Source organism: Pseudorasbora parva, chromosome 3 (genome assembly GCF_024679245.1).
Source record: "Pseudorasbora parva isolate DD20220531a chromosome 3, ASM2467924v1, whole genome shotgun sequence".
Lineage (NCBI taxonomy): Eukaryota > Metazoa > Chordata > Actinopteri > Cypriniformes > Gobionidae > Pseudorasbora > Pseudorasbora parva.
In genome coordinates this window covers 36,597,793-36,610,237 of record NC_090174.1, presented here as the reverse complement: position 1 = coordinate 36,610,237, position 12,445 = coordinate 36,597,793, and the positions used below count along the sequence as shown (strand labels likewise).

At 40.8% G+C, this 12,445-nt stretch overlaps 1 protein-coding gene across 4 annotated transcripts in view; it reads right to left on the bottom strand.

Annotated features, from left to right (window-relative positions):
* Positions 1 to 12,445, bottom strand: part of garnl3 (GTPase activating Rap/RanGAP domain like 3) — a 95,882-nt gene that overhangs the window by 23,795 nt on the left and 59,642 nt on the right. For all 4 annotated transcript variants that reach the window (XM_067438667.1, XM_067438665.1, XM_067438668.1 and 1 more), the window contains exons 5-11: positions 3,316 to 3,434; positions 2,954 to 3,018; positions 2,784 to 2,847; positions 2,393 to 2,419; positions 2,181 to 2,256; positions 1,808 to 1,906; positions 1,604 to 1,707 (exon numbers count right to left, since the gene is read on the bottom strand). In XM_067438667.1, the coding sequence (XP_067294768.1) occupies positions 1,604 to 1,707; positions 1,808 to 1,906; positions 2,181 to 2,256; positions 2,393 to 2,419; positions 2,784 to 2,847; positions 2,954 to 3,018; positions 3,316 to 3,434 (554 nt within the window). The remainder of the gene's footprint in view (positions 1 to 1,603; positions 1,708 to 1,807; positions 1,907 to 2,180; positions 2,257 to 2,392; positions 2,420 to 2,783; positions 2,848 to 2,953; positions 3,019 to 3,315; positions 3,435 to 12,445) is intronic.

Sequence of the window (12,445 nt, the reverse complement as noted above, 5' to 3'; positions counted from 1 at the left end):
ATGTTAAATATAGCCTGTTTTCCCCTCACCACCTGCTGAGCTACAGACTGGCTCCTTTCTGCCTCAACAAACACACACAGCCCCCTTGCCCATTCACATTTCTCATTCATTTCCCCTTCTCTCTGTATTTCTTTTGCTCTCTATTTGTCTTTATCTTATTCTATTTGTAGTGGATTATTATAATTTTTTTTGTGTGTGTTTGGAACCAGAATGTCTTTCTATGTTCCCATTCAGACAGGACTAGGCTGACAAGGCTGATAATTAAAGTATGATAATCTCATAATTATTTTCATGCTATGGCTGATAATAAACTTTTATGCTAAAAAGTAAAATCAGTTGTTTTAAATGCTGCAATTTGGGCATCACAATTAGACATTACAATGTACAGTGTGAAAAACTGGTATTTTGGGACTTGCTAAAGATTACATTTGACTGGCTTATTACATTAAATTATTAGAGGGTTATAAAGATTAACTTTAAGTACATTTTAAATGATGACAATAAATAATCTAAAACTAAAAATAGAGGTAATGAGCATGAACAATTAAATATTCATTATTGCTATTATGCCGTATTGTTCCGAATACAAGACGACACTCTGACGCCACATTTCTTGGCACATTCGCCATCAATTTTTTGCAGGTGTGTTTTTGACATATAAAAAGTCTAGACCCTGAATATAAGACAAACCCGTTTTTTCCGATGTATTTCAGAGAAAAAAGCATTGTCTTATCTTCTTAACAATATGGTATATCCAATTCTGACCAATGTACACTACCGTTCAATAGTTTGAGGTCAGTACGATTCTTTTGTTATTGTTGAGAAATGTATAATTTAAATTAAATTGAACAAAAGAAGGTTTACATGGAGTTATGTATCATTTAAAAACATAGGCTATTGCAATAAAAAGTGATTATAATTGTAATAATATTTCGGAATTATAATGATATTACAGTATTATTTATCAGATGAAAGCCTTGGTAAGCATAAGAGATTTTTTTTTTAAAACATACCGACCCCAAACTTTTAAAAAGCAGCTGTGCACAATAGAATAAACCACCAATAACCACCGCCAGTAACCACTATAGAAACATGTGTCATAATCTGAAAGCCACGCCCACCGGAGAGGAAAACAAACCTATCATCTCCATAGACTTTCTATTGCGGGAAGCAGCCTCCTTGTCATTTTACAAAAAATCTAACATTGTCTAAAAGCTGATATGTGACAAGGAGTTCAGAAAAGAAGCTAAAAAAAAAACAGAATCAAAAACCCAGAAGTTTTTATAAACTGTTGACACAAAAGTGGATACAGGCAATTGAGACAGAACGCGACATGCTATATTACAATGAGAACTACGCCTACTGGAGGGAAATATGTAATCAGCGACAGGAAATATAATATATATTTGGATATTTGACAAAATGTTTACTGCACACGTAGGCATACTGAGGTATACTGAGTGTCCGGATCCCAAAATTGACCCATTCTTCCTGGGTCCACAGCTTATAAAAACTTAGTTATGTGTTTTTTAGCTTCTTTAGGCATGGCTCTGTCTCTATGCAACATATTGTGCATCCTTAGCTTATGTGTTCTTCAACATACCTGTTGCTTGTTCTCTTTAGAGTAAGGTAACATGGTGGAAACATGGAACATGAGCTCATGACCCTGATAGACTGTGTAAATGGAATTCATTCCTGTAGTGTCGTCTAAACAGAGAAAGAGTGAGAGAGAGAGAGAGTAAAATACTGTGAAAAGGGAAACATATCCCTCTGTTTATTTGTAAGCATGTATGTGTATTTGTCCTACTTTTAGTGTCCAGTCCTCCTCGATACCCTGCCCAGCCTTGTAGACAGATTGTGTCGCCAAGCAAATTCAGAAATTTGTCAAAGGTCTCACTTCCTGTTTCTGAAAAAAGTGCAAAAACATAGAAAATCAACTTGATTGTAGCGCAATAACACATTTAACAGACATCAAGTGAGCCACCTTATGCTGTTCACATAGATAATAAAATCAATGTGAATTGTAATTAATAGTATTGTACTTCTGTAATGTGATGTATTTATGAGTGAAACCTGTTACTGTGCATTATTATTACACAGTGTGAAGGTCAAATCTGGTCAGTAGAAAGGGAAATACATATTTAGCATTATAAGTATGTTATGAGTGGTTCTGTGCTTACCGTTGCTAAACATTTCATCATCCGTCAACTGTCCATCTTTGGCATAAAGAACACCAAATTTAAAGTTTACGCTGCCCTGTAAGAACATACAAACACGTGAGGGAGCATTCAGGGGGAATTCACAAAGAAATGGATTTAGAAATCACTAAGAAGGTCATTTATTTGCATTTCATACTTGAACCAAACACATACACACATTTGGCAGTACAAACCTCTTGCTCCTCCAGCACCAGTAAGTCCTGCCAACAATAAAAAAAAAAAAAATAGAAATATCATTATATCCCAGTACAATAAAATGATCGAGTTACTATCGGGGTTAAATTTCTAAAACACCAGTTAGGATCACTAATAGTGTGGGTTACACACACATTACAGCGAGCATGTTCATGCATTCAAATATCTGAACGCCACTGACAATGGCCTTTGATTAGCGGCATAAATTTCCACAAAAGCTAAGCTCTCTGGAGCAATAGCAGCTCAGACAGTGGCTGTGTTTGAATCCTAAAGTGATTATGAAGCAGAACAACAAACCAGAGCAAAAAATAGACAGCAATTAACAGAGCAGAGGACATGTAATGTTGAGTGACAGGTGTGGGTGGGCACCTTCTGAATCTCTGGGTTAAGGATCTCCCTCGGGCCCTTTTCGAAACGATCTACATTCATGGCACTGGGTGAAAGGGTCAAGAGGGGCAAATGAATGCATTTTTATTTATTTCGCTCGAACTAAATCTTTGCATGTGCGAATAGAAACCGTGCATTACGGACAGACTTACCTTAATATAGATTTGACTGATAGTGTTTTTGTCGGACTGTATGGAAGGCTGATTTTTAGTGTACCCTGAAAAAAATGGACACATTTTACATATTATAGAAAAATAAAGCGAAATGTGATGGCATGACGGCAAGCCAGTATTGCTGGAGGCTATGACACAAGGTTTTATAACCGAGACCTTGTTGTTCATAGGAAGGTGACGTTTAATACCGTGTCACTGTGCATTCAATGTGTTTAGGCATTTAGTCCACATACTGGCCTCTGAGACAACAGCACAAAACAGTGAAGTCACTTCATGAAGGGGTCAATCTGTTATGTGAGTCACTCATTGCTCAGAGCAAAAGTGACGCACACACGACTCACCGTCTTGCGCCAGAGGATGGCTCGGTACTGTGGGACCCTCTGGTTGTTCTGGTCTGACAGAACCACAGAAAGGAAGAAGGGGTTCTTCTCCGCATCTGTCCCCACATAGTTCTGATGAACTACAGAAAGAAGGGACAGAAAAGTGTTTTTAAAAATGTATTTTATTCCTGTGATGGAAAAGCAATATTTCCGAAAGCCATTATTGCAGTCTTCAGTGTCACATGCTGTAAACTGAAAATTTTTTTAGATGTGAAGAATTTAGACCTTCACATCTAAATTTTTCATTTGGCCAAATTGAATTTTTTTGTTAATTAAATTGTGTTAATTAAATTAAAAGTGTTGAATACAGAAGGTGGTCCTCCGAAAGCTTGATATCTTACTTTATAACATGTTAAAGGGATTAAATGTTACTTTTCTAACTTCAGCTAGTGTGTAATGTTGCTGTTTGAGCATAAACAACATCTGCAAAGTTACAGTGCTCAAAGTTTAATGCAAAGGGAGATATTTGCTTTTAAAGAAATTGATTTCTAAGGACTACAGCAAACGGCCGGTTGGGAACTACTGCCTTTTCCTCCAGACTTGCTGACATCAGCAGCTCCAATATTTAAATAAACCCATCCTCCGAGAATATTAAACAAGGAGGGCGAGGCCATATTTTATTAGCCTAGAAATCTAGACGCGGAACAAATGTAATCTGCTGTGAGTATCGTCTAGCAACTTTCAATACATGTCTGAGCTATAAAAAGCAAACTCTGGTCAGGCCAATCAAATCGTGTATAGAGTTGGTGGGCGGGGCTTAACAGTGACGGCTTGTGCTTGCGTGCTACTAGTAAACACAGAAGCTGGTGAAAGGCGGTCTTTCGAATCAGCTTTAACCGCGACTCTGGAAGACTTGGAGTTGAGCTTTTCTCTGAGAAAAGAACTAAGAACGGAACTGAAGTCATTCTTAAAAAGGGAAGATGTGTTCGGAGTTTTGCCGACTGGCTACAGCGGATGTTTAATCTATCAACGAGCTCCGCTTCACGTTGCTCTGGTTGGTTGTAGCGCCATCCAATTGCATGCCCCTGGGATTGATTCCTGTCAATGGTGAGTTTCCAGACCAAACATCTTGATGTGGGTCTGGCTTGTCAGGTTAGAACAAAGTCCTTTTGGGTGTCGGACAACATGACGGTAAGTAATTAATGTCAGAATTTTCCTTTTAGGGTGAACTAAACCTTTAAGACTATAAAGGCATATGAATCAGCTGGATTTTAATAATGCATAAAGAAAGCAAGTGAATCTAACTTCTATTTTTTGTTTCGGGCTGTTTTCTTTTCTGAATAATGTAACCTTCTTGATGTGCTGCCTGCACAATGATGCTGATAGATGCCACACCAAAGCACTGGGACCATTTGAAATGTCCTCAGAGACATGACTGTGAAGACGCCTGTTTATTTAGATCTATTCTTGGAGCATCAGAATAAGAGGCAAAGAGAAAGGAAGGGATGGAAGCCTGCTGTTTGAGGGCAATATTTTGGACTGAGATAGTCCAGGTTTACAGAAAGAAGACAAATGAAAAGAGGGTGAAATCCAATTAGAAGACAAGATCTGGTCTGTCTCTGCATCTCCACCCGTTCTCTGTAGAATATTCTGTCTCTCTCCCTCTGTCTCATTCAATCTCTCACTCACTGAATGAAAGCAATTTGCAATGATTTAAATCAATTAAAGATACATAATGCAGAATCTGCCTCGGGAATGTGTGTGGGTAAAACAGTGTTTGTATTTGTGTGTGAGCAAGGGAGAAAAAGAAAATAAGTGTAAAAAAGAGAGTGTATTTTTGTATATTGAAAATTGTTAATGGTACTATATGCAATAAAATGTATTCATTTTCAAATAAAATAAACTGGTTCTGAAAAAGGACTCAATTCCCAACCACAGTCTGACACATTTCAAACATTATAAAAAATTATTTTCTACATACACTGAAAAAAATACAGCAAGTAAAATGTACTTAATTTTCTTTTGCAAATGCATGCACGCATATTTTTAAATTAAATTTCATGTGGAATTAAGTCAACTCTATTTAACTAAGTTAAGTAAAATTAACAAAGTAAATAGGTAATTTTAACTTGGCGAGTAAAAGTTTGAGTATTTTCTACCTGAGTTGGAAATTAAGTCAAAAATAGGTAAAAATGTATAGGTAAAAAAAGTTGGCAATTATTTAAACTTAACTAAGTTAAGTAAAATTAACAAAGTGAATAAGTAATTTTAACTTGACCAGTATAAGGTTGAGTATTTTCTACATGAGTTGAAGTTTTAAGTAGATTTAAATACTTTTTATTTAAACAATTGTAGCGACTCAGGCGAATCAAACACACAATCGCCAGTTACATTTAACAAATATGTTTTGAAAGTGTGCTGATGGACAGACCTTCCCCCAACACAACAGAGAAGGATTCTTCAGCTACCCTGGAAACCATCTGATAAGATCTTTTATGACCGGAAAGAATGTGGCCACATGAAGTCTTATACACAAAGACTTTAAGACACAGAGCTTTTGCCTCAAATTATAGACAAACCATCTATAAATGAACATGCACCCCAGGACATTATATGTAAACACATAACTGTCTTGTAAAATGTTTATTCTGTATGGTATTTTGCATCTTTTTGTCTTTGTCTTAACAAAGTACTAGTTCAGATAACCTCATATATGTCATGTCTCCTATCAAATTAATGCTCACTTCACGACTTACACTTCCATGTATATCACTTATTCAGAAAATGCAGTGTGTGTTTGTTGCATTAATTATAGTATGAAGACTCAGAGACCCACTGAGTCGAACTTTCAAACAAAGGGCAATAAATTCTGCTGAGGAATTTCCCGCCGGGAAATCCCAACACTCTCATTGGTTAAGTCTAACCCTGGAGGGTGGGACTATTTCCAGACCTTAAAAGACCAGTGAAGACAGGCTCTCTTTCTCTTCTCTCTCTCTTCTCTCTCTGGCTGAACCAACACGTCATCGTGGCTGGCCCTTGAGCCAGGCCACCAATGCAGGCCCTCCAAGCAGGCCTCAGCTCTTCCAAAAATCTTCTCTTCTACAATCCGATCTTCAAGAACACGAAGCATCGCTAAAGCAAACAGCCGCTTCCCTCCCAACCTCGGAAAGGACCGCCGGACACGCAGAGACACGCAGAGACACATACGCACACAAGCGAGAAGCCAAAACGAAACCAAAAAGAATGCAAGTATTCTTATTCTTACTGCTGTAAAGAGGGTGTGTTATTCTCCCGTTGGGATAAATTAACTCCGTGAAGGTCGTATTTGGTTGAACTGAAGGAAAGCTGTTTCTTACCCTCCCCCACTCTCTTTGTCTCTCTCTCTCCCTCTCTCTTTGTCTCTCTCTCTCTCTTTTATCTCTCTCTAACTTCAGTCTATTCATTATTCTCTTTTATGTATTCTTTCGTTAATATCTATACTTCTACTCTCTTGATGCATATTTAGTATGTACTTTCTGTGTGAATTGTAGTGTTATTTTTAGTCTGTGTTTATTAAACCTTCAAAAGACATTTAATGAGTTGAATCTGTTATTCTGCCACATACACGAAGTCAATGAAACTTGCGATCTAAACGTTACCTAACTGCTTATGCTACTATGTTAGTAAAGTAAACTGTATGACCATTTGAAATATTGAACTTATCCTGATCAGTAAAGTTAATGTTTCTCATGCGCTCGTAAAGCAGTAATCCATTATTGAGAATTGATTTGAAAAGTCTATAACTAATTTGCAGGACAAACTTAGTAGGATAATTTCAAGCAATTTCATAAAGGGTTACTTGTATTTAATTAAACAATTTTCCCTATCGGAAAATTTTAATACGTAATGAACAACTGGCAAATTATATTCATAAATTCATGAATATTGAATATTAAATCTCTTTTGAGTTAATTATTCCCCGAGACATTAAACTCATAAGTCGTTGTTGTTACATGTATTTGGTGGAGAATGCGGGCAAGTTTCAAACGTTTGTGTATGTGTGAATGATATTCATATTCTATTCATTGTGTATTTTTGAGGTATTAATAACCTACACGCGCGTTTTTGTTTCGTTTTGTTTTGGTGTTGTTTTGTGAATTGAACGGTACGCGCAAGGCGAACCCAAGCATAAACAGATGCTGAGAAATGTTGAAGTAGCCGGATTATATTAATAAAAATATGAACGGTACGAAAATCCGCGTGATCTCCGAAAAACTCTGCAGGCCGTAGGCGCAATAGGTTTTATCCGCGTGATTTCCAAACAAATGTATTGTAGGAAACCCATACATTTGACTCGAGCAATATATTATGTGTTCCATCAAAATAATGAGATTTTGATGATGTCTGTAGACACGTACGTTGCGTTATCCCGCGTGATCTGAACTACAAAAAGTTTCTATCTGTGCGGAAGATTGGGACAGGACGAGACTCTCCTGTACAATATAAGGGGCCTCAGAATAATTATTATATCGTTAAGATAAACGATAACTCCTGGTTTAAGTCTGGCTTAGCTAACCAAAGACCTGAGACCTAAAACATTTGAATCAAAAATGCTGAAAACCGTCAGCCATATTGATAAATGTCTATTGGAGTCCATGTAAAATGCGTGAATAGGCAGAAGATAAATTCCTGTTTGTCACCCGTTTCGTGCTCGTGCACATAAAGTGCAGTCATTTTTAAATGAGTGCAAAAGCCAGTAGAGTGTAGGGAACGCCGCTTGCAAACCGACAGAGGGCGACTCAAGAATTGCAACACCGCTTGCAAACCGCCAGAGGGCGACTCAAGAATTGCAACGCCGCTTGCAAACCGCCAGAGGGCGACTCAAGAATTGCAACGCCGCTTGCAACCCGCCAGAGGGCGACTCTAGAACCAGACAAAGCCATCTGGTGAGCATTTCCGCCTAACTAACTCTAGTCTAGGGCGGGCGCAATAGCGCCATCGTGTGGATAAATTCGGATAGTTTCACTCTCCGTCATTTGATTCTGCCTTAACAAAATAAGTTTGAGCCTATAAATTGTTTATTGCTTACTGTTGTACACAGTTTCATTTATACAATTTTTCTAACAACAACCAAGTCTCCTTTCTCGCTGATTAAACACCCTTATTCGAATTTGAAGTTTAAAAAGAAACATAACTTCCTCTAACTCAAAGTGAAATTAGGTTTAAGTCACACAGTCCAATTGGAAGGAAGGACGCCACCGTGTGGTTATACCCTGTTAAGTCAGCGCAACACTAAATCACTACTCCCTTTCTGATTAATTCTTTTATTTGGATAACTCCCACTTAGAGATTAATCGTTATAGGATAAGATTTTTGATTGGCTTTCTTTTATTTGATTTTCCTTACAGGCTTATTTAAATTTCATTTAAACTTGCTTTGAATTTAATTTGAATTAAGTTGAGCTTCTAATTCTTTTATTTTATTTTATTTATAATTTTATTTTAATTTTTAATTTTAATTTTTAATTTTAATTAATTTTTTTTTTATTAAATTTTTATTTTTATTTTTATTTTTATTTTTCTCTGCAAAAGTTTTTCTGTTCCCCTCCCATTGGGAATAAAGCTCAGTCTGGTAATTACAAACGGTATCAAAAGTGCTTTTTGTTTTATCATTACTTGACAGAAACTTTTGCCTTTTTCTAAATTGCTCTTGATATTTAATCTTCCACGTAAGCGACCTCAATTCACCCCGGATGAGCTAAATGGGATAACCCATAGTACAAGCCGAATTTTAGTATATCTTGAGCATTAAGCCTATTAATTTTCCCTAACACTCCCGGCGCACACGCTGACATTCCTTTCATTACAGACCAATTCATCTTGTGTTTGTTTCCACTGTGCTCTTTCCTATCCTCACTGTTGGACTATCACGATTGTGTTTCTTTCAGTTCACCAAGAGACCCCAAGGAGAATTAGATAGTCCCGGGACAACCGAACAGCAGTTCACCAAGTGACCCCCCAGGGCTACCGCCCACCTAATTGTCTAAATTGTCTAATTATCTAACTGTCTACATCAGTTAGCCAAAATTCCCAGCTATCCGTACGATAGCTCGTTAGCTTAGAACAAGCTTGCATTGGCTCTCTCTCTGTGTGTGTGTGTGTGCTGTGTTTCTCTCGTCCGCAGTAATGTTCCATGCACCCAGTTCCGCCGTCCCGTGGGATCGCCTAACGACATGGCTGGAAGCGCTAACGGCCACCAGTCAAGGAAGTCTGGGACAGCTGAACCAGGAACAACTGGACACCGAGCTAGACCAGCTGATGACACACGACCCCACGCAGAGCTACTCCAACAAGGAAGTGGCCAAGATCCTCGGAAGCCTCGCCCACGTCCTCATCGCACAGGCACGGCTAAGCGAAGGGAGCTACGACAACCTGGAACAGGAGGCAGCAACGCTAAAGCTTCAAGCCAAGGAGGCCCAGAGAGACCAAGCCCTCACCCAGCTTCGTCTAGATCAGCTTCTAGACACAGAGAAAGACGACGAAACAGACAAAGAACAAAGACAAGAAATAGAAAGGCTTCAAAAGACCCTGAAGGAGCTCCGTCGTGACACCGACCGACGAGTACAGTCAGAGAAAGACGCCAGGAAACACCTCGACGAAAAGCTTCGGCGTGGCGAATCCCTCCTGGAGAGAGCCACTGATGAACTTAAAAACAGAGACATTACAGCTAAAGTCTATGCAAAACATTTGCAGTCGGCACAAGCCGAGATCGACGAGCTCATCCAGCAAAGACACGAGCTCAAAGATGAACTTGACATGGTGCAAAAAGAACTGAGACAGTCATATATAGTGCAACGTTACCGGAAGGGGGAAACGCACAACACACAGTTTCCCCTGACCAGTTACTCCGCACATTTTAGCCACGAAGCAAGAGCTACGAGGGGGGACGACAGCCCCCTGTTTAAAAGATCACCCGCCAGTCTCCACGAATCCCCGTCAGCAGCAAAGGAAAGGACGCCCTTCCAGGAAGTCAAGGTCAACAGCCACGAAGCTTCAAAGAACCTTGACAAGCTGGCCAGAAATATTCCTACCTTCAGCCCAGACCCGGCAGGAGGACACGACGTCCACGCATACTTAAAAGACATAGACTTTTATTTGCAAACTGTCGCTCACGCGAACAACTGGGACAGACTGTACCTGCTCAGGGCCACGTCTAATCGTGATGTACGGTGCTTTCTGGATCGACAACCAGAGGCCATCAAAGCGGACTACTGGCATCTACGACAAGCTCTAATTCGTGAGTACTCCGACCCCGAGTCAGACCAGGGGTTCATCACTGCCATGGACCTCAAGCAAGCTCGACGTGAGACCTCACAGAACTTTTATAACAGACTGCGACGTGCCTACTTCGGGACACGCAACGACCCAGGCATGGAGGAGGACATCAACTTCAAAACTCTTTTCCTCCGAAACCTGCACCCTACCATCAGTTACCACCTGGGGGTGCTGGCGTGTCCGCGCAGCATGGGCACGCAACAGTTAAGAGACTTGGCTCACAAAGCTTACGTCAAACAGAAAACCATTTCTGAAAAGACTGTAAAACAGCCCACCATCTGCCCTGTCTCTGTGCACCACCCAGAGCTAACCCTAGAGGGCGCCAAACAGAACCACAGTTACCGACCCGTCAACAGAGAGTCCAAACCACTCCAAGCCAGCAGAAGGCAGCGTGGTCGTAATGGCGACCGTCCACGGTACCAGAGCGATCGCTCTGAAGGATCCTGGGACCCGCCTCGCCCAAAAAGCCAGCGAAGAGGCCACTCTCGACGGGACAATGGTAGGCCCAGACCTGAACCCACGTCTGGCAAAGAAAGTGTAGCTGCTTCTGAAGTTACAGAGCTCATAAAGATCCTGAAAGAGCTCCTCCGACAGAAACCTCACAAGGAAGACAAGAAGGACGGACCAGGTACAGCACGACTAGACATGATACCTGAAATCAACCTTCCCGCCCTTCCTGCAACTGAATCATCCACCCTGAACACTGTTCCCCAATCACGGACTAGTGTACTAACTGTTGCACCCCCACACGTCAGCAGCACACACTCACTACAGCTGACAGCAACAGCCTCTAATCAAGACAGCATCATGGGACAGCCCAGCGTACCAAAAAGCGCTGTTTTGATTGTTTGCACGCATAATGAGACACTTGACACATATCCAGACGGCTTATCAAGCAACACACAGGTCCCCACACCAAGACTCCTGGGAAACCTAATCGAGAAGGGGATGACTCGAAAACTCTATCTGACTATCACTATGGAAAGGGAATTTAAGCTCGAAGCCCTAGTGGACACTGGCTCCGACCTCACGCTTATATCCGCCCAACTGTTTGAAAGACTCAGATTTGAAGCACAGAGGAAAAATCGCACCCTTAACCTTCACACTTGTAAGCTAAATGTGCAGTCGTATAGCCAAAACGACATCCAGCTCAAGCACGTAGCTTCCATCCACCTGACAATTGGACCTATGAGGCTGATACACCCAGTCTATATCTCCCCTATGAACACTTATCCGTTTCTCATCGGAAAAGACCTGCTGGACCGCTTCGAACCCGTACTGGACTTCAAACAGCTGAAAGTCTGGGCTCAAGTGCGTGACCCTCTGCCCCTTCAGACACACACATCGTCTGAGCAAGACTGTCAAGTCACAGAGGTCACGGGAACTCCCACAGAGCCAGACTGCCAGGCCTTAAAGGCCACGGGACCCCCTGCAGCACACTGTGACAACACAGCCTCAGCCCCAAAGCCAAGTTCAAGTTCGCTACTTTGCACATTTCAGCTATCCAAAGACTCTGATGCCTTCTGCCCCCAGGTCATGAATGACCTACAGCTGAATGACATTATCACAACGAACAGTATCCCTGCACTGTGGGCAGACAACTCAACCAAAAGTCTACCACTGTGCAATGCAATCAGTAAAAACACAACACACGGCGACATGTGGGCACCCCCGAACCCCACATCCAGCCCCATTGTTGCAGTGCTAACCCACAGCAAGCGATCGACACCGGCTACAATGCCGGCCTTGCAGCTGCTATCGCTAACTCCGCAAATTTCCAACAACGATATTGCGGATATGCAAACCTCTGACACTGCAATAAAGACAATTCTTGACCA